A 23,561-nucleotide genomic window follows, 5' to 3' on the forward strand; every position below is an offset into this window, starting at 1 on the left:
AAAACACCAAACAAAAAATCACTATATTTCTCACATAATTATTGGCCAACGATTGAAGAAGTAATCCTACAATATCACAATTGAACTTGTTTTGCTAAGCGATAAATTTGTCGCATAAACATTTGTAAATATCAACCCTGAAATAACCAGCTAATCCATATGTAAACTAGCTGACATCTGAAGACTGGATTGTCGACTTCCCGTCAGAGTTCCACAGAGAAACACAGGAGGAAGTGGATCCTGCGGAGGAGAGTAGCTTAGCCTTGTCAAGATTTAGATAATGTGGATCCTCCACCTGAACAGGATAAAACGCTTGAACTGTGGATGTAGTAATAATATACAATGTAGGTACAGTAACCATAATCTTTACTTTATTTAACAGTCTGAACGAGATGATGCACAAACATAAAAACATGGTGCAGGTAGGTGCTAAAATCTTTTCCTTAAAGCATCTATACAACCGATGATAATGTAATGTCAAATCATTGTTTGAGTTGAGTATAATAATAGTCTCAATAATTGTGAGTTTGAACCACATGTGATGTATCCATTTAATTTTTTTCTTTTTATTTCTTGGTACACCAAAATAAAGTGGGAGAGGCCTTTTCAGATAAAAAACTTTTTCAGTTAAAGTCAATGATTGGAATTTGAAAGCTATTATTCAAAGAAATCTACTATACAGTAGTGTTTACTGTTGAATTACTGTCATCCTAAATCTACAACTGTATACACAAATTCTATTTCTCAAAATTTATCTTATTATAGCATGACATCTAAGTCATCTGGTCAATTACCGTTGGTCAAACACCCTTACCACGGGGAAAATTCCCTTTACCTACACTATTAAACTTGAGAAGGAAGTAAATAAGTGTTATCCTGATATATTCCCTCACCTGGCGGAAGCTCGGCCCAGGCTCTGCTGAGTTCTCAGATTTATCTCTCTCAGCCTGTTCAGCAACAGCTCTGATCACACATCGCTCTGATTCCCTGGCTTCAAGTCGAAATATGCTTTCCTTGATCACTTTTGATCCGAATTTATCAATCCTGAAACATTTGAGGTTTTGATAATTTGCTATGCAATGGCTTTAACAAAATTAAAATGGAAACCATCTTTTGGCACGACTGAGAAGTGGTTATCTCATTAATTAAAATAATCAAAGATTAATTTTTGTCATCGAAATAAGTTTAACCTTTACTTCAAAGTTTAAGAAGTGTGTTAAATAATTCATCTTGAGTATTCTGAACGTTTAAAAAATTGTATTTACTACCAAGCAAATTTCAAGATAATGATCGTGTATGGGTCACTCACTTGTCGTAGATGATGGCGTGCAGACCAAGATCCTTGAGTCGTTTGATGGTGTCCAAGTCGTTGTTGTCGTCTCCCCAGCAGAACAACACCAGTCCGGCCTGTTTGACAAGCGACACTTGTGACTGGTCCCTCAGCAGATCCTCGGTGTGAGCGTTGATCCCCTGTGTTCATAAACAGTTAAAAGGCTGGCAGAAATGCACATTGTTATGCTGTTGTCTAGCAATTACTTAAGGTTCAAGTCTTGGAGTAATCATTTTTTGTATTGTTTTAGTTAGGCCAATTAAAAGTTTTTTTAAACTTCTAATTTTATTCTATGGTTATAGTTTTTTTTTTATCCTTGTTTTAAATTTAATTTTTAATGGACTTTTAGATCTAAAAAATCTGTATAAATAACGAACATCCTATTAAAATAATGAAGCTCTAATGAGCATAGATTTTTAAATGGTATAACGGTATAAATTATTAGTTATAATTTGATATATTATCAACTGATGTAAGCTAAAATCTTTAAATAGTCAGAGCGATTTTAAATTACATGGCTGAACAGCTGTTACACGTTCACTTACCAATATTCCTAAGCTTACAGCAAAGTGGACGGCCATGGGAACCGTGAGGCACCTCTCATCATGGTACGGAGGGTATTTGCTGGTGATTCCTTGTGTCAGAAACATTACTGGGTACTTATTCTGCTTTAGACGAATCCTGCCAACACAGACATCGCAAATTTTACTTTGCTCTGAGGATAACCACTAAAAATTACTTTAAATGTATCTCAGATTCAAGATGAAGCTTTGTTACAACAATTCTATTGAGCCCTTGATTAACTGAAATCATTAGTCTACTTACATTGAGCAAATGTCGGGATGGAAGCAAGAAAAGACAATTGGCCGAGATCCAGCGTGGTTCAAGACCACCTCCAGCACTGTGTCCAGATAGAGGTTCAAGTCGAATGGATGGTAGAGTTCATAAGTTCCATCCTGAAAAAAAAAACATCACTATTACAGGAACTGGAATCAGACTTGTAACTAAAGATAGATGATTACTGTCCATTTGTTTTTGTCCAGTTAGTTTAAAGTGATTGAGAAGAAATACATACAAAACACTAGTAGACACTATGTGAATGCCAAATTTTTTTGCATTTGTTCTAAATAGCATCCTGAATCTGAATTGGACAAAAGACTAATTTTTAGCAGGAAAGCTTTGAAATTCTCTGATCATGTATTGTTTGAAAGCACTTTTTTCGTATGTAAAGTGTGTTTACTGTATTGTAAATTACCCTACTGTGCCACAAGGAACGATGTTAATTTGTTGATACACTGATCACAATCTACAAAAAACTGCAAATAGCTTACTCTAACATAACCTAAAACACCCTAAACATTCCGACACTACCACTGGACGGATGCATTGCACGACGTCCAAGTGCCACGACGTCCAATAATATTTATTCAGTGCCACGACGTCCAAAACATAATTTTTGAGTTGTTGCACGACGTCCAAGTGCCACGACGTCCAAAAGTACAGTAACTGCCAAAAATATAGTCTTTCTACAAGCTTTGGACGTCGTGACACTTGGACGTCGTGAAACAGCGCACTATAGAATTGTAAAAAAGTTACATTTGCGGGAGTGTTGCACGACGTCCAAAGTCGCTGCCAGTTGCACGACGTCCAAGTGCCACGACGTCCAATAAATATTTGACTGTTGCACGACGTCCAATATAGCTCAGCGCTGTTGCACGACGTCCAAGCTCCTTCATGATAACCGGTTACGATGACCGGCTACTTGCCGAATAGTGTTCTCTCGTGTAAAATGCTTATGGAACGTTTATTAGTTATATATACATGGGTATATGTTCTTGTTCAGAAATATACATACTATGAATATTTGAACCATTAATTGAATCATCATAAAGTAAAAAAAAAACATAAAAATAAAAAAATAAACAAGGCAACAGTTGGAAAACTATAAGGTTTACATGTTTTGAAAAATGATGACATTTTCTTGACAACCGATCAACTTCATTATGTTTGGAGTAAGCTTTTAAATACTAATTTTTTCAAGACTAGATGAATGTACATTGATTAACATGATCTTTGAAAACTATTTTTTATACCCTCATTTTAATTTTTACTAGTATAAGGAATAGAATGCCTTTTTCGAACTGTTTTTTAGGCTTCAATTAAATGTCTTTATGTAGCAAATATGTTTGTTAATAGTATTCACTTAACATTGACTTAATTTCATTTCAATAAATTTTGTGTTTGTGTTTTGCTACACCACTTATTAAATTGCAACCAATGAGAATCTATATAAATAAAATTGGTGTTTTGTCTGTACATTGCTCAGAATCATTCATTTGTAGGTTATTTTTACGTTTTATACATTAAAGAAGCCGAAACAAGTCTCATCTAAATTTCTGTCTGTCTGTCTTCCTGTAACACTCAAGATGACATTTTACGCAATCTTCTCCAGGAAAACGAGAGTACCTATCAAGATCCAAGTCATTTTAATGTATTCACTGGATTGGCGATAGTGTCTTTAGCCATTAAAATATGGCCTCACTACTTAGTAAATAATATTACGGACTTTAAAAAATGCAGTTTTGTGCGATTTTTGTCAAGTTTTCGTCCAATTTTTATCACATAATGATCTATGAAATAACGAACAGCTGTTCGGATCAAGATTATTTTTTCTCGCTGTCACTGATATGTTCACAAATACCACAACCATTTCCGATCACGTTTTGAAGGCAAAGCCCATTTATCCAAGTGAGATTAAAATCGTTGTCTTACATAACGGATTTAATTAATCGCAAGTGGAATAATATAGTGAAACCGTAAATGAAATTTAATAACATCATCCAGGTTAGGAACCAGAGATTCTTTGTGTATAAAATTGTTCTTGAGTTTTGATAACCTTGAATCAGTGTTGTATAGGGCTGGGAAACTTTTTTTATAAGGTTGTTTTTTTTTCAAACTGAATAAGTTTACATTAAAAGTTGTTTACGAATAAAGCAATGGGAAATAATTTTGATTGCCGATAACTTTTCACGAGAAAATCCAAAACCAAGAAATCAATAACCTTGGGACTTGATTAACGCATTTAATTTGTCGGACGTAATTCTTAACTGTAAACGTTGGTTTTTGGTACTGGTTTTTTTCCTTAGAACCGTTGGCAGCAGCAAGAATCATTTTTACGTACCAACACATCACTGTAATTTACAAATTAGTTATCGTTGGTGTTGCACCTTATTTATACAGTGGTATTACAGCCTTATTCAATTTAATTGATGCCTTAACTGTATAAGTTTTGCTTTTTCTGTCTGGATTCCAAAATGTTAGTTTATGCTAAGAAAATGATAACTCATTTAAGTAAAACATTTGTTTAGCAAACCATCATGAATTGTTTACGATTTACGTTGTTTATGTATCAATAGTTCGTGGCCTATTTTGGTAATTTTTATTACAGGTTAAATTACCATTACCAATCTAAATTGTCTATAGTACTTCATTTTATAAAGTAAGCCGTCATTTCGACAGCATTTCGGGTCATCTTCGGTCCAAGCAAATATAAATTGTTATGATAAAATTTGATGACATTGACAAAGATTTCAAATTCTAATTTTATATGTACTTTGTTATGCTCAAAACGTAGCAAATTCCCTAATTAAGTTCTGTATTTTTGTGTGTATGTCTGTTGGTAACGCATTTATGTCCTTATTTCTCAGTGTCACGAAAAGGACAAGAGCACCTTGATAATGAAAATGTCAACCCGAATAAAGTGTTAAATGGTAAGGTTGAGGTAGTACTTTAAATGCCTTTAACCATTGTGGGAAGTAACTTTCAACTATAGGCCTTAGGGCTATGCCTCATAGATTTGTTTTGGCTTGAAACTGTCAGATACTGTATTTGCGAAGGTTTATATATAATAGTTTTGCCAGCATATCTGAAAATATGCAAACCAACTGCTTTTCTTAATATAAGAAGGTTTCAACTGACTACTTTAAGATCCCCGTGCGTAGAACGGGCACACAGCTAGTATCATATAAATAAGTTGCACACAGGGTTCTTTTGTTTCCCCAACTCTAAAATACAACGCACATGAATTGAAAATGTTATAGGTTTAATAGTACTGTAGCGAATCGAATATCAATAAAGTTAACGTAAAACAATAAATTTACATATTCCTAGATTATAATTGAATGTGTTTACGAAGGAACACCACAACCTCAAAATTCAACATTACAGTATATTTACTCAAGATTTATTGTTTTCATATAGCACAGTTGATGTTGCCAACTAGCGTGGGAGCGGAAGTCCTGATAAAGGCTGGTTCTCGGAAAAGTAATAAAATAATACAATTGTAGTTTGAATGAAACATTTTTTTATATTTTGTACAGGATTCATGGGATCCTCAGCATCAAGTACAAACTGCAAAATGTGTGTCGAAGGTCTGATTAGACCTTCCGAGATTTAGACCTTCAGCAACTGATCCGTTTTTTACCTTCCTTTAATTTATTCTTTTTCATGTTGTGCTTCATGTAACATACATAGACTAGAGGGCCGCTCATGCCCTTGACAAATAAATTAACATTTTCGCACTAATACAAATCAATATCGTCATTAGACAAGAATTAAAACATAAAATTTATAAACAAAACCTACCACGGCATATTCTTGAACAAGTATGCCTACAAACCTACGATAAGCATGTTTGTTATTATTATACTTAACCTACAAATGCTATGACTTAGGGCATACCTGTTTTCCTACATAAAACATGCGAACTAATTGCGAGTGCGACGTGAACTTAGAAAAAGACTAGTAAGAATTTACAACTGTGAATTTCTCAGAATTGATTGACAGTTCAGATGAACCTACGGCCACAGACTACGGAAACCTACAGTATTATTGTATTAGTATACTGTATTTGTATTATTGTGTTACTAGCAGAGTACCCGTCCTTCGTACGGGGTTGACATATAAGTATAAATGCTTATTGCAGTTATGGAAGAGGACACGATTTAAAAAAAAAAAAAAACTGGTCTCTTAATTTATACGGTATCCTATTGTGTAGCACACATCTACCATAGTCCTGATGTTCTTGCACCTAGACCATGGAAAAAGTAAAGTTCTCATTGTGTACCACAACTTTTTTTGCTAGTTGGTTCAAATTAGCTGTGGTCATTAATGCAAACAAACAACATAATAGTGCTGCACCCTGTTTGGCAAGCCTTATAACTTTTTAATGCTGTTTAATATCATAGAACCAACTTGTACAGTTGAAACGGCTGACAAAATTCTTTAATTTTTTTAAATATGAATTCTCATAAGGTTAACATGAGAAAGTCCAGAGCTAGAGCCACTGGGGCGGAGACTGAAAGAATTTTTGAGGTAAGAATATGTTAATCGGGGATGTCATCTATCATCATACCAAAGTTCAACCTTGTCGGTTTAGTATTTTTCGCGTTTGCTTGTCACAATGTCCATCCATCCATCCATACATCCATGGTTTGCACTGTAAACAAAAAGCTATCACAATAGTTCCATACCGACAAATAGGAAAAATAGGAAAATATAAATAAATATGGTAAAAGGGTAATTTTCTAACATATTTTAGTGAAATTATATAATCAGGCAAATGGAAATTCAGTCTACAGATTTGCTGTGGCAGGGGGATTATATTACGGTTTACACAAAAATAAATCAAAACATAAACCTCATAACACTCAGGAAAAGGGCCTAGGTTGATAGGGCAATGATTATAGAATCTTAATTATTTCCTATATCCATGATGAATGATTTCTTTTAAAACGAATTATTCCCACTGTTTCACAGGAAACATTTTTAACCATTGTAGTAACATCATTATAGCTTAAAAAGTTGATAGTTTACATAATATTTAGCACATTTGACGGATACAACTTTTTTGAATTCGTCATATTATAAGTGTATGAAAATTCATATATCTGTGTATCAATATCTACTTATCTCATTTCTGTTCAATGGAAGTTATACAATTTCAATGATACCGGTACTTAAATGGGAAGTCTTACAGCTGTTATAAAACTGTGCATACATTTTATCTTACGAGTAAATTTGCTACCAATTGATATAGTATGACAATTCGTTCTACTGCAGTACTTAGAATTCTACCACTACTCACATTAAAACCAACCATATTTACTTTTGGGCTAGTGATTAATTTATTGTATTAATCATACAATATAGTGAATAGTGTAGGTAGTCATTTATTTATTTCGTTTCTATGACATAGCTCTATTTTGTAGAAATCAATTATGCAATCATAACAACAGAAATACTGCATCATTACATTTTACGGTGACATAGTATTTATTTTACATATAAAAAATTTAAGCTAATGCAATAATTAGTTCAATTAGAACCATTGAATATTGAATAATTTAAACATTAATCGAAGACGAAGCGGTTGACAACTTTCAAACAGTTGACTAGGACTAGTTGCCTTCAATAATTGCAATGCGAACTGTATGCACTGAGGTCGGCAAACAGTGTTCACAGTGTGCAGGCACTTTGGACGTCGTGGCACTTGGACGTCGTGCAACAGTCAAATATTGATTGGACGTCGTGGCACTTGGACGTCGTGCAACTGGCAGAGGCTTTGGACGTGGTGCAAATGATACGTCTTTACAATTATATAGTGCGCTGTTTCACGACGTCCAAGTGCCACGACGTCCAAAGCTTGTAGAAAGACTATATTTTTGGCAGTTACTGTACTTTTGGACGTCGTGACACTTGGACGTCGTGCAACAACTCAAAAATTATGTTTTGGACGTCGTGGCACTAGAAAAATATTATTGGACGTCGTGGCACTTGGACGTCGTGCAACACTCCCCCACTGGACTATCCTGGAGAAAAGCTGGAAAACCCAAAGAAATTAGCAAAGGTATTTTAGGGTGTATGCAAAGAGTTTACTCCGGATCTAGTTGGGTAGGAATCTCTTATTTCACTTTTGGTGGTAATCACATATTTTTGGATGTCTGACACAAATAGGAGGACAGTAAGAATTTAAAAAAATGAATGTGTCAAAGTATTGGAAATTTTATAGTTGGGACTGAAAAAATAGTGGAATAAATAGTCAAGGCAAAGAGAATGGTTGTTACATCAGTCGAAACTAGAGATGCTTTCATATATAAGAAAACCAATAACAAAAACCCACGGAAGCTTAAATGTCAAACCTTGAGTTTCATGGTCCACTTGATCTCAATGTTGAAGCCAACTGTAGGTTCCAGAACCTCTAGAGCTTGCTTCAGGGTAGGGAACGGCTGGTGGTCTTCTTGATCGTCATCAAAGAATCTCAAGTTTTTGCTGCGGCCCTCTTCTAGATGATAAACCTGAGTAGAAAAAAGTCAAATCAATGAAATGTGTCAGCTGAAGCTGACAAGTTCAACTTACTCTCCTCACTGAGTTTCAACAATATTTTACAACAACCTTATGAAAAGTGTTTTTCAAAAATTAGGATTTTTATAAAAATTTTTAAAAATGTTAAGGAAAGTAACGTAAACCAACTAATCCAACAGCTGATTATATACAGGATGTAAGAAACACCTCTTCCCCACCTCACTGATAGACTCTTTTTTTACGGTCGCCTGGTTTTATGGAACAATTGTAAGAGTTTTATAGTGGTTTGGTTTAATGATGTAACAAATGTTATGTAAAACCAATTTTAATGTAAGGGATTTCGCTTTGGAGATACAAGGACACACACATGTATATAAATATTTATAGAATCAATGCATTTTCCTTTAAGAGACCTCAAAGAAAAAAAAAACTGTCCTAAACTTAAACATACTATTTTATTATGGCAATGGAATACGGTACATTCTTCTTCATAAGAGGGACTCAAAATGAACTAAATAAATTAAACAAATGATGATAACACTACTTGGGGTTTTGTTTTTTGTTCCTAACACAAACAGGTTTTTAACACTTAACATTTATAGTATTTAATTATAGAACAGACGCTGTTTTTAACAAAAAATTATCATCTATTCACGATTGACTATACATCACATTATGGCCAAGCATCATAATTTAATGCAGAAAGTGCTCATGCCAAGAATTTACCTAATTTTTATACTACATTAGACTCTAAAAATCCTGGAATTTGCCTGTGTGGTTTTTTTATGGTTATAGCAAGCAAGGAGTAGGGTAGATTGCACGGCACAGTTTAAAGACAATGCAAAATTCCTCACTGATAGTTTCAATCAACTTATGATACAGTATGTGGTAATGTATTGTAATGCACATTTTGCAGTATTTAAGTGCTGCCTTGTTTGCATCTCTTGAACAATATAACCTGTGGTCAATAAAAACAAAAACCAAATGTCTACAAATATCAACATAAAATGTGTGTCATGCGTATTTTGCAATTTAAAATTGAAGGTGCGTAACCAGTAAGAAGCGTTTAACAGATTAAAGACAAATATTTATTCCTTGTATATTATTTGTATAGGTTAGATTTTGAGCGTCTAATGTAGTATAAACACGCTAACAGCCAAACAAATTCAAAGAGTAATGCACCTGAAATCAAATTTACTAAATCAATATGGAAAGTGTTTCAATATATACTTAGGTAAAGAACTTGTATCTTACAGAAATTATTGCACATTGGTGGTACCAGTCTAACTGATTTTTACGTATAAAGTTTAATACTATTTACTGTGTAAACCATTTTGAATAATGTCTTGCGTCAACAAACATATGGTGAAATACCTCATAAGTCCACACCAGTTTCATTAAACAATCTCTACCGTATCCACTAAATTGTAGCTAAAGAGTGGATTGCAGTGTCAATAGTCGTGTGATAAGTAAATTAATTGCAACTATAAGAATCTACAATTGCTAAGTGTCAATCCATGGTATTCTAAAATTGTGAGCAGAAGTTTTGAAAAACAAACGTTAAGAATATAAGACGAGTACAGTTGCCCCTTGATTATCTGATACTTCGTAATCCGACGGTAGTCTGACATGGCAGTCAGTGGGGAAAACCAGCCTGAAGTGACTTGAAATTATTCCAGCACACTTTCAAAGTCAATTTCACACTCTAGTTTAAAACATAGTCCCAAAGTGAAATCTTTAGTCTAAGGTTACGGTTGCATCAGTTCAGTTAAAAACCCTAATGTAATAATGCCGTTTCAATCGCAAACGCATAGTCTGTCATGTGAAACTTGTGAACATAGGAAAAAAGTAACATAGGTAAGATAAGTTGTTCTCAAAAGCCAAGTCATTCAACAAGCATGTGCAGTATTTCCTGTCATGCTCTTACCACGTTAGAGTTACAATCACAAAAGTGTAACAAACTTTGAGGAGGCACACTATGATCCTAGAAATGAAAACTGAACATTACACCTCCCTGAAATATTGCACGTAAATTTGCGATTAAACACTTTTGACAACCATTTACAAGTTTTAAAAACTCTTAATTTTAATGGCCAACTGAATCTACAGGGTGTCCCGGAACTCTCTACCAATATTTTAGGGCATTGCTCCTGGGTAAGAAACATACCTAAATATCATATTTAAATTGTGCGGAAGTCCTTAGTTACTCACACAGCCGCCATTTTGTTTTTTTCAGTTATTAATTTTTTTCTAAAGAATGGTTAAACATACGAAATGGAAACTTTGCACAAACATTTATGACAACTAGACAAAGCTACAAAAAAATTATGAAGATTTTTCAAATTCATAAAACAAAATGGCGACCATTTAAAATTTTGTTTCTTAAATAACTCGAAAACCGTTAATTTTATAAAAATTTTAAATTACCGCCATTTTGTTTTATGAATTTGAAAAATCGTCATAGTTTTTTAGTAGCTATGTCTAGTTGTCATAAATGTTTGTGTAAAGTTTCCATTTCATATTTTTAACCATTCTTTAGAAAAAAATTAATAAAAAAAAAAAACAAAATGGCGGCTGTGTGAGTAACTAAGAACTTCCGGACAATTTAAATATGATATTTAGGTATGTTTCTTACCCAGGAGCAATGTCCTAAAATATTGGTAGAGAGTTCCGGGACACCCTATATATACCACTAAGTGTTCTTTAACCAGCTATAATTTACTGTTATCCAGATGTACAGATGAGCAAAAAGATTACTGGGTACAAAATCTATCTTAAGTGTTACTCCATTGTAACAGATAGCCGAGTAACACTTAGTGTTAACTCTTAATAGTAGTTAGAAAAAAATCAAATTTCTTTCACAAAGAACTTCCAAGGTGTAACAGCAACTTTGATTAATGTCAGACCGATATTAAATCCGATAAAAATGTAACAGAAACACCTAAAGAAAAAGGTCAAAACTTTCTAAAATATTTTAGAATACAGTATTAAACTATTTTCAAAAAAACTTCCCTACCTTTAACAAGTGAAGCTGTTCCAACGTTAGGTCTTTGACCGGCATTTGCAGCATGTCAGAGTCACCAGCTCCATTGTTCTTCTTCTTCATTGAAATACAAATGTAGAAGTCGTGATATAAAACAGGTACCAAATCTTTAGACAGTTGGACATCAAACTCAACAAAATCAGCTCCGTACGAGGCAGCTGACTTGAGGGAAGCAATCGTGTTCTCTCTCACATCCGCACATCTGTAACAAGCAGATGAAGGATTAATAACTGAAGTTCTTTTGAAGGTAGTCTTGGAATAGTATAGAGAGAACGGTCTTTGCATGGAAGTAATGATGATGGATATTGTTTGTTTTGTCTTTTGTGTGTTGATTATTCCAAGCACTGTTATACTGCAACTAGATTCAAATTGGTGAAAGTCTTCATTATTGAAGAATTCCCCTGTGACACTCTACTAAACATATAGTCACATTATTTGATGAAGTTTGGGACATATATCCTCGTAACATGACAACTATTACACATACATTAAAGATAATCAATTTAGATGTAGGAATAATCGTGATATATTCTCAGAGGTAGAGTCTAGAGTCTAGACTTGATTTATTATTTGTGATTACAATCGTCAATTTAAGTGATAAGGGCATTTTTATAGAGATGAGCATCGATAGTCGATGTTTTTGAAACAACGATGTTTGATGTTTTTTACATCAATGGTAGGTTACTGATGTTTTTGGCCAAGTATTGAAACATCGATGTTTCCCACTGAATTGTATTAGTTTTGATGAAAATTTAAATATTGACCTTAACAAGAAATTGAAATTTTGTATCTATTCTAATGGAAGGCTGATGAAATATCGAATAAAAAAATATCGCAAACTGGACTAGAATAGACTTAGAGAAGTGTAGAGTGAGTGAGATAACTATCTACATCTACATTTGTACCAGTAAAGATAAAACTATAATCTCTTGATATTCATTTTCACAATGAGATTTTTTTATAAAATATGTTGTGTTTGTGTATGTATGTTTATGTTCGTGTTACTTTTTTGACGAAACTATAAATATTAAGGCTGACATGGTAAGGAAATTTTTTGTAGAAAATCTTATTGCAAAAAATGATTATCGAAAGATTGTAGTATTATATTTACCCCTTTTTAAGTGATAGCTGATTTTTAAAGAGACTGTAAATTTATCCAAAAAGGGGGTATGTGAAGAAAGCACAAGGGGAAGTAGCGGAGACTTTTGGGAAAATACACATCTCATTATGGTCTAACAGCATTGAAAAATCCAACTTTCCCATAATTACTTCCGACATCTGCCTTACTTATATCTTCATTGACTGGGCTATAAACCTTTCTAGTTTTTTTAGGCTATTTATTGTGTTAAGCAATTTTTTGTCCATAGTGTATTTTCACAATAGTTTTTAGTGTCATTATCAGTATACTACAAAAAGATAACCCTTAGTACACAGTGTGAAGCAAATGTAAAATATAGGCCTATTTTATATCTGAATAAGTGTAGTATGTAAAATATTTGTTGTGAAAAAATAAAATATTTTTGTTGGGCTAAGAATTTGTTTACATTGAGTAGATAATCCAACTTCTAGGTATCCTCTCTAACCACTCAGCTACCCAACTATCAATCTGACATGTGTACAATTTTTCTGCTGTGTTTTACATGTGTAAAACATGCCGAGTTTTATGTGTTTTTACAAGCCGAGTTTTATATGTGTTTTTTATCAACTCATTTTATATTCAACAAGAATCAACATCTGTACTGTAGTGTGTAACTAGAAGCAATTAGAACATGGATTCAAAACACTGTGGTGATTTTTTTTAGAAATAAAGCATCCTTATTTACTTAAGTAACATTATTTTAGTGCCTAAAAAATTTAACCTATTCGTACACAACAATAACCAAATGCTCGTAACTGTTTGATTTCACACTTGAAGGAAGAGCCAGCCCCGCGATGCCCCACGTCCAATCCCCGCCACGTTTCCTTCCACTCTCGTTGCATGGAAGTCTGCATGTCGCATTGAACATTGGCTACGGGCTTCACAACAAGGTACTCCACTGTAAACAGTCGGAATACACTGACCCATATTAATATTTTAAAACAAATACTAAACAGAAATATTTTAAACAGGCCAGATAGAAATTTTGATTTTCCTTTATATTTTTTAATTTCAGGTTAAAACAAGTATTTCCCCTATTAAAAAAAAAAAAACTTTTTTCAGGCCCCCCTAAAAAAAGTAGGTAGGGAAAAAACTAATTCCCTTCAGATTTTTAATTTTTTTTATAATTCTGTCAATTGACAGGTTTTTAATATTTATTTCAAATTAATTTAGTTTATTTAAATTGCTAAATTCAATTTCAAGAAGTTAAGTTATTTTCTATTGGTATATTAATAATAGGGATGGACGAGATTGGATTTTTAGTTCGAGACGAGACGAGACGAGATTTTTTATTTCTCATAAAATTTCGAGACGGGATTTCCCTTCTCATACACAACGGGAAATGCACGTTCAAAATTTTTACCTGATTTTGTAACATTGTTAGATGACTGTTTAAATACAAAAATAATGATAATAGGCAAGAATATTTACAATCTTTTATTAAAAAACATCAGCATAACATTTTTTTATTAATCACGCCTAACTTATTAAAAATGCCTACGATTAGGAAATATAGTGATATCAGTTAGGATAGAGTTCAACTTATCCTAAAATAAAATAAATCATAAAATAAAAGCAATATTAATTTTTATAAAATAGTTACTTGTTTTGACTTTTTATAGTAATAAAACATTCCTCACACTGCTTACACTTAACAAAACTTCTCAAATGTTATTAAAGTAATATTATTAAAATAATTAAAGTAATATTTACATTTAAAGAATTAATTAAATAAGAACGCCTTCGCAAAAGAAACGCAACTACAACACGCTCCTGTATTGCGGGTATTGCATTGACTTTCTGCAGGCGTTTTTAATTTTTTTTTTCTTTATTCTCGTCTCGATAAAAATCTCGGCCAAAAAGAAAACTCGTCTTGTGTAACGAGATTTAAAATTTCCCGAAATTTCGAGACTTGAGCATCCCTAATTAATAAGTATTCATAGTTGATCATTGGGTTGAATGCCATATTAGTATCAGAGAATGTTGCCTTTAGAAGGAAATTTAATGACGTAAAATTTATTTGAAACTGTTTCATGTTTCATCCCGATTATATGCACTTAAAAATATTGTGAACACCATATCACGGCTCTTTAATAGTTTTGTAAAGACAATTAGTGTCATAAATTATTCTAGAGCATCACAACACATTCATTACAAAAGCTCGACTTGATAGAAAATCTCAAGCTTACACATCTCTAGAAGTTCGACTCACCAGTGATCTGTCCGATGGGTCGTTGCCGAGTACTCGTGATGGGAGCGACAGTTTGGCCTTCGCTGCCTTTCATAACACTCGGCAGAATGTAGCTGAAGCCAACGTGATACGGTGGTTCGCCTTCAGCTGCATTACTCCCGTACGCATAGAAGTCCATCAGGTATGCCTAAATAACCAATAAAAGAATAGCTTACAAATAAATGAGTCTCAATTTTTTTAAGAGGTTAGTCTAAGTAAATCTTGCTTTTGAGTCCACATAGACCTCTTGTGTGTGAAACATATCCAGTAAAGCAAGTAGTGAGCCGATACAGTACGAGGACTGTACAGATAAAAAGTAGTAACAGGTATCAGGATGTGAAACCAAGACCTTCGTGACCGAAGTTCGTGGTGCTACTGACTAACAAACTTTGACCAACTTTGGAGGGAGCGAGCTGGTCTAGTGGTCAGAGCGTGGGACTTCGGTCCCTGAGATTCCAGGTTCAAATCCCGCCAAATTCCCAATGGATTTTATCTAATGGATAATTCAAGCCTGAAGAAATGTGAAAACAATCCCAGGCAGGTGCATAGCGTCCTGGGACAAAAAAACCAATTTTGACCACTTTAACTTGCCTAAGTAAATGATTTGCTTTAGGCATTTAACATTAAACTAATACACAATCTCTCTACACAAACATGAGGAATCCCCTGTTCCCTATTAACACATGGGATACCTAAAATTAAAAATTGGAACGGTAGCTGTTTATGATAGTAAATTTAAATTATTGTAACTCTGAAATGTGTGTACCAAACAGGATATCTGCAAAAGTAAAAATGAAGATAACGAAAAGTAAAATATTTTAGATATTGAATTTAGATATTGAATAGTGATGTGTTTAATATTCCTTTGTTTATTGAATATGGACAAATGACTAAAGAAACCTTGTACTTCATATGGGGATTTTATAATGAGTTCTTTTGTTTTTTCTGTAGCTCCCAGAATCTAATTAGCTAAGCTAGCTGAACTCCATGCCTAACAAACTCTGTAGTCAGCCTCAAGGTTTTCCAAGTTCCAAGTAAAAAAAAAACTTTTGAGAGCTCTAACATACCTTTCTTAAGTTCTGTAGCCTTTGACTATGGAGTATCCAAAAGTCTAGCTTGTAAGAGTCTGAATACACTGAATTTTAGAACATTTTCTTATTAGGCTAAGCCAATTCTATATTCAATTGACCTGTTTCGTGTATATTAAAGTATTACTGGTTAATAAGTATCAACTAATTCTTACAACGGTCTCTGGGTTGTGCATTAAAATTTGGAACATTATAAAATCATTTTCTTTGACGACTCTTCCAAATTGTTCTTGTGGATGGAACTCTCTCTCTGCTTCATTCATCACCTGCAAGTAAAATATGTTGGTGACAATATATTCTGAGGGTTTTTTTTATGAGAAAATCTTTTATACTTATAGATAACGTAAGTTACAATTAATTTTGAGCCGTAATTTTTACAGGAATGGGAGTCCTACCATTTTGTTCAAAATTTAAAGAGCTATAACAAACTAAATTTTCATCAAAATGAGCCATCATAGATAAAATTATATTTTTCCGTTATTTTATTTTATGGGATGTATCCACTCAAAACTTAAACACGAAAATGTGGACAATAGTATATTTCGTACCTAGGGCCGAAAATGAGGTTTTGCCGGCTCGAGATAGTTTTTAAGTTCGAGACGAAGTCGAGAACTTAAATCGATCGAGAGCTGCAAAACCATTTCTGCGCGTGGTACGAACGCTATTTTTCCCCACACTATACCCTATTACCACTATTCACCACTATAATAATGCACACTGATAGTCAACACAACTACAACATTAAGGTTATGTAAAGAAATAATTTGAGGAATCAGCAAAAATAAAAATAAATAGTTGCTAGGCAACGGCGACAATAACACAATTCTATTGCAATGCTATGGATTTTGATTGTGTATTTAAAATGCATTCATGTTTTAAGTAAGCGGACAGCTGATTTTGCGGCCCCGGCCTGTAAAAACCTGCTCGGTCCCCAAATTTCTATGACAGCTGGCATGGCCAGCAAAACGTAACTTTCAGCCACCAATTAACGTATGTAATACAGCCAAAAACATCATAGTGTGGTGAAAAAACAATACTTTCTCCATTATACTATATGAGATATTATTATTGTAAGGGGAGAAAGTAAAAATAGAAGACATTTATATTTGATTTTCACCCTATTTATAAACATAGTAACATCAATGTCCAGTAAATAAGACATGTCACATTGCAAAAATTAAATTACAATATTAAACATTTATTTACAATTGGCCATTACTAAACAGCACTAACAAAAAAATAATGTGACATCACAGAAAATATTTATCTTTATAGTAATCTTTATAGTAGGTATTTTTAGAACAACCATCTACTTTGTTGTTCAATTCATTCAATCAAGGTAAAATTCCTCATTTGTTAGAGAGACTTACCAATAAGAATCTTTTTCTTTTTAAACTTTTTTTCTTTTAATATAATATTTGGTTATAAGGGGCCTAGGCCTACTTTTTCAAATAGCCTATTGATTTGATTAATATTTCATACAGATAACTGTCAAGTTATTGAATCTCTTCAATCAAGTAGGCTACTTACAGCAACTTCTACGATGGGCCACGTGACTTGCTTATCAGCTAAATCCATCGTTTCAAGGCTAAGTGTCTCGTCAAGCGCAGTCGGGCTCATTTCTGGCCTTGAGTTTGTGTTAGCTTTGGTTAAATTCACTGGTGTTAACTTAACATAAATCTGTAAAATGGCCAAGTGTCAATAATATTCGTCCTATAAATTGCAGCTATAAAAAGTATAAAACATTATGTATTATGTCTCATATTTAAATTAAAGTAATCACAGTTTTTTCAACATTGTGTGATCAAATAAATATATATAGTACAATCCCTGACATCCAGCCTCAATTTTACCAGTCCTTGGTTTATTCGGCCACTTCTTGGAAGCCGATATCGAAACCGAAACATATATCTCTTGGCTTACAGACACAAAGTTGCAGGCACTAGCTCCCTAGCTGGAATGCTCTTGCAGTTAATCTGTTTATTTTTATCATGTCCACTAACTTAGATGATCTAATGGGCCTAACCTCTAAGTTCTAAACAGTTGGTTGTTTATTTCCAGTGAGGTTTTTACAGTACCTACAGTAATTGTTTTATATTGTAAAAAACAATAGACAAAAAATTACATACTATATTAAGGCATGATAATCTTCAAAGCCAGTGTATTATTATTAATTTTTACCTTTATATTTATTTAAAATTAGTTCAAAGTTTTCTGAATAGATGTTTTGATGTTAATTATTTGACCACTTTTTCCTATAAATATATTTTATATTGGTTTACAAACAACTGTAATTTTCTCATTTTCTAAAAATAATATCCCAAAATAGACTTAAACATAACTTATTATGGATATTTATTGATAATTACACATAATTGTTAACTAGATGTATTAATTATTGTTTTATAATAGGTTAGCTTATACAGCCAAAATCTCATCCGGCCAGGTGCTCGGGTCCTTACCGGATATGAAGGGTTTGTCTGTAATTTTATTCCATAAGCGCTTTCTTTAGAATCCACAGGTTACTGGTTCGATCCTACCGCGGTTGATTCTGGATCTCGATGCATTTTATCACTAGGCAATCAATTGATGACGCTCTTTAAACAAAAACTTGACATTAAATAGCAGCAAGACTAAGGTTTGTACCTAACAAATAACGCAAAAAATGTTAGTTACATATGAGGGGTGTTTTTTAACCCTCCGAGGGTCACGCGTCAAAAAATAGACGCACAACACACTTTGTGTAGGGTCACGCGTCTAGTTTAAGACGCACAAACATCGTTTACGGCGAAGGCTCTATGACTGACTGAATCGGATTGAACTGGATCGAGTTAGGTATCGTTCTTTTCATTAGATTCTAAGCTTTCTAAAGGTCTGTCTCTAAGCGCTGTTTGTTCTCTGAGCCGATCGTAATTGTTAGCAGACAGCTGACGTGCATATTAGTAAACAGGTTACTTAACCTCGGACCGATGACTGATGTGTTTTATTATGTTTATCATTGTTTTAGTGTTAAAAATCAAAAGTAGTGATATACGTGGTGCATTATAAGAAGATTTAAGTGGTTTTGAAGTGCTGGTTGATGATCCTGAAGAAGTAGGTAGTGATATTGATGTAAATTATCAGCCAGATTCCTAGCTATGGTTAGGCTATGCATTCTTAGCTAAACGCTATGTACTGAAATCCGTTTTTCGCTCATAACTTATTTATTTGATAACTTACCTCGCTATATGATTATATATTTGTAATCCTCATTAAATTTAGAACAAAGTGGCTATTTTCAAATATTTATAGGCCTATAATTTATACAATTTCATTGAGCGCGAACTTATTTTTTTTTTGAAAATTTTCGAAATTATATTTTTTTTTTACCTAATAATTTTTTTTTGAAAATGTTCCTTATGTTTTATATATAATATTGAAGCCCATGATTTTCCAAACAAAATAGTATATAGAACATTAGAATTAACATTGTTTTAAGCTTCTCAGATCCGTTTTAATAAAACCTTACAAAGGGGCCAAAAATAGGTGGACATTAAGACCTAAACTATGGACCTTTGGAGGGTTAAGTAAAGGCAATTTGTGCATTTAACTCCATAGTTCGCCTATGCACAGCAACTCACTGCTTACTGGCATCATTTGTAAACAGATGCGAGCTGTCTCATTGCACAATAAGTTTTGTCATTAGTGTTTCGCTGATAACTTACTGGCCTATTTTTTAACTTTGGTTTCCACATTTCAATTGGCTGGTTGAAAAGCTTGATCTGTATAGCAGTCTCTGAAGTCAACCATCCTCGCTCTACCCTCTCCCACTTTTGATAGAAGCCAAATGTTTCTGGTTCAGCATCCATCCTACTGATATTTGATTCCACTGTAACATAACAACATAAAAAATATATCCTAGAAATCTCCTGAATCCTAATAAACAACTCATTATTCAAACCAACACGCCCTCCATCGCAAGAACATCCAAACCACAACGAAAAAAAAAGAATTGCCCTAGAAGACTGGAAGTCGTAAAGAGGTTGATTTGTCCTAAAATCGATGTCTAGAACTTATAATTTGCCACCATTCCGTTCAAGAGGCAGAGCATAAACAAAAAAGTGGACTTTGCAGAAGTCCACCAAACTTGGAAGAGCCACAAAGCTTGAGCCAATGATGGACAAAGCTGCAATAAATTAAGCTATAAAATACTGAAGCTACATGATAAATTTTATAAAGATTATGGAGCAGAACAAACCAATTTTCTTTGCAAAATTTACTTTTCAAGACTAAGAAACATTTTACAAGTGCTGAAGATTTTTTTCCATATGTGTCTCAGTAAAAAAAACGTTCTAAATTTATTTACAATTGATAGGCCTACAAAATAACTGGGTTATTTCTCATTCCTCTTTACTATCGATAATCCTTATAGTTTTAAGGTTTAAGTTGTTACCTTTTCTTCTCTGTTGGACACTTTTCATTCCACACATTAGAATCAACACACACACACATACAGTACACACAAAAATGTAGGGTATGACCAGCCAAATAATAACTTTCAGACTGTGGGCAGATCGAGACACAGACAGACTGAATATATTGAATAAACTCATAATGTTAACATGGGAAACTTCAGAGCCACTAAGGATTTTTGAGATAAGAATGGGCCTAGATGTCTATATACGTTAATCGGAAACGTTAGCTATCATCATACAAATTTCAACCCAATCCAACCAGTATTTGATCTTCATATTCAACTTCAGTATTTTGTAATTGAACTTCAAACACACAAACAAACAAATTTTCACATTTATAATATTAGTAAGATAACTCACCACCGCCTTCTATTTTTCGAGGATAGCGATTCGTTTCCCATCGACGGACGATGACTTGCCTGCTATTCTGTCGCGCAGGATCAGGCTCCAGCATTATACAAACACAATATCTGTACTCCACATCCTTCTGAAAAGGAACTGAAGTGACGCAGGTCCAAACATGATCCCTATAACAAGAATGTATCATATTCAAGTTGTGATTATGACCAAGTTTAAAAATATCTGATTTACTAAAAATGAGGCTACGTAGATCAAAGACAGCTGGGTCCGTTTTCAACCACCAAAAAGTGTTTCTTGCTTGGATCAGGTTTTAACTGACAACCTTTGATCATCATTATTATTAGGCATTCTTTTAAACTGAATATGAATCCAAAGTGCGTGTAGAATGGAGCGAGACCACAATATAAGCTTTTTACAACCATTCAGATACGGTACACAAATATCTCTTAGAAATGAGGGAGGTTATGTGTTATAGGGAAATTTAGATCAGACTCAAACTGGTTTATCCAGTAATCTTAGGTTATTGCTTCACTAACTTATGTTGATCCAAACCAATAAATTCTGGAAATATTGTCAGCAGTTATTGTGCCTATGTACTGTCTCACACACACTCACAAATTAATATAAATTTGCATTACAGCAATGAAATTGGCTGTTTTTTTGCTGTGATAACACAAAAACAGTAGTACTGGATTAACATCTTCTCCCAAAGCTCCATAGGTAAAACAACATGATTAAATTAGGTTATGGATCAATTTTGATCTGCCTTGCTAGTTCTGAAACTGAATTTTTATCCATCTTCAGTAAGGTATATACAAAAAAATCACATAGACTCAGCAAATTTAAGTTACTGTTTCTAACTTAATATACTATAATGCACAATATAGAAGCCTAATTACATCTGTAGACCTACATGAAATTGGTTCAGCTAAATCTTATTAAATAACAATGCTTAAACATAGGACACAGTTATGGAACATACTCTTCTTGTTTCATGGGCAACACCTTCTCGCTGTTCCAATGGCCGAGGGTTCTGGAACCTCCTGTGATGCAAACAGTTTCCCCAGTAGAAGTTTCTGCTGAAACTCTGAACCTCCATTTCCTCAGTGGACCTTCCCCAGCCAACGACTCCTCTTGCCGTAACTGATCCTGTAACTCCTTCACATACTCTTCTCTATCCTTGCTCAGTGCTGCACCAGACCGATAATCATCATCATTCTCCCACCACCGAAGCATTGTAAAATTCTGTAATTAATTCAAACACGTACTTAAGGTTTAAAATCACTTTAAGTCTGCTGAAGACAAGATTTCATTTTTCACAGAGGATACGCGTCCGGTAACCAGACGTGGATTAGGCGTCCGGTAGTGACGTCACTGGGTTGTGGGGTCCCGGAACGCCATTACCACAACGATACGATATTCGGCAAGCGTTGTTCGTTGTGTAGTGGATAGAGTGCTCGGCTGATATATCCAAGAGGTCCCTGGTTCGAATCCCATCGGTTTCTTTAACTTTTTGTCACAGATTTTGCTTTGAATGTAATTTCTTCTTAACTGTACATCTTTTGTTAGAATTTTTGGCATTTATAATTTTATGTTATGAAGAGAATTGAACCTTCATTTGATTTTTTCATTATCAGCAAGTGTGGTTGGTTAGGTTAGGTTATGACAGTAACTGCCGGACGCCTAATCCACGTCCTGTTACCGGACGCGTATCCTCTGCGTTCATTTTTTTTTTATTAGGCCCTACAGTTACAATTGTATGCTGTCTAAATAACATTAGGCCTACAAATTTACTTTACCGACTAGGCACTATGTAGCCTATTATTTAAGTTAAGCAAGGCAAAAATGTATTGGGTTATGTATTAATCTACATATTGAGTCTTAAGTAAATTTAAATAAAAAGGCAAAATCCTTAAGTTAAGTTACACCCTATTTTCTCGAGCCTGTAGTAGGTATAAATAATAACTAGTGAAAAATTATAAACAATCATAAAAGGCTAGACGTCTAAAAAAAACAGGGTCATTTTAAATAGGTCTAGGTTAGGTTGACTAGACTATTGCAATCAAGACTTTTCGGTACTGTAGCCTACTAAGACTAAAGCTAAAGCTCAAACTGTTCGGTTATCTGTTTAAAAAAAATTCGGCTCTCTTTCTCAGCACAAGGCGACATTTGATAAATATAGTACTTACTACTGTAACTGATCCCCTCAAACTCAAATTTCAACAACACAGAGAAATTTTTGACTTGTTTATCATTTATCTTCAACTATGCCAAGCATGACATTTCGCTCCGTTTACCTTGCCTTGCACTTTGTGGTTTGCTTGCGTGTTTGCGACTTTGACTTTGCGCCGAGCCGAGTCGACGAGTAGCCGACCTTCTGCTTTCAGTTTTTGAGTTTTCCTCGTCCTCGTCGTCTGCAGCGCTAACAACATGCAGTCATGCAGTGTTTCCGTTCTCAATCTCAAGTTTCGTAATCTCCTGCTCCCTTCTCCGCTCCTCTCTAAACCACAGCACACAAAAATGGCCTTCAGAATCCATTTACACACGACACTCTCA

General features: G+C 34.0%; 1 protein-coding gene across 2 annotated transcripts; it reads right to left on the minus strand.

Annotated features, from left to right (window-relative positions):
* On the minus strand, positions 1-23,335 carry LOC128999878 (glycerophosphocholine phosphodiesterase GPCPD1-like). Of its 2 annotated transcripts, XM_054426614.1 has the most exons (16): positions 23,195-23,335; positions 21,988-22,250; positions 21,006-21,172; positions 19,896-20,059; positions 17,722-17,871; positions 16,347-16,457; positions 15,086-15,251; positions 13,630-13,771; positions 11,709-11,937; positions 10,620-10,676; positions 8,530-8,685; positions 2,156-2,286; positions 1,876-2,011; positions 1,310-1,470; positions 894-1,044; positions 1-295 (listed from the first exon to the last, which is right to left on the minus strand). In XM_054426614.1, the coding sequence occupies exons 2-16, from the start codon at positions 22,239-22,241 to the stop codon at positions 167-169; spliced, it is 2,304 nt and encodes a 767-aa protein (XP_054282589.1). In that variant the 5' UTR covers positions 22,242-22,250; positions 23,195-23,335; the 3' UTR covers positions 1-166. The 2 variants fall into 2 exon arrangements, with proteins under 2 accessions (XP_054282589.1, XP_054282590.1); XM_054426615.1 differs by lacking the exon at positions 10,620-10,676.
* Between the last annotated feature and the right edge of the window lie 226 nt (positions 23,336-23,561).

Source organism: Macrosteles quadrilineatus, unplaced genomic scaffold (genome assembly GCF_028750875.1).
Source record: "Macrosteles quadrilineatus isolate MER2022 unplaced genomic scaffold, UCM_ALF_1.0 Scaffold_8__2_contigs__length_117827958, whole genome shotgun sequence".
NCBI lineage: Eukaryota > Metazoa > Arthropoda > Insecta > Hemiptera > Cicadellidae > Macrosteles > Macrosteles quadrilineatus.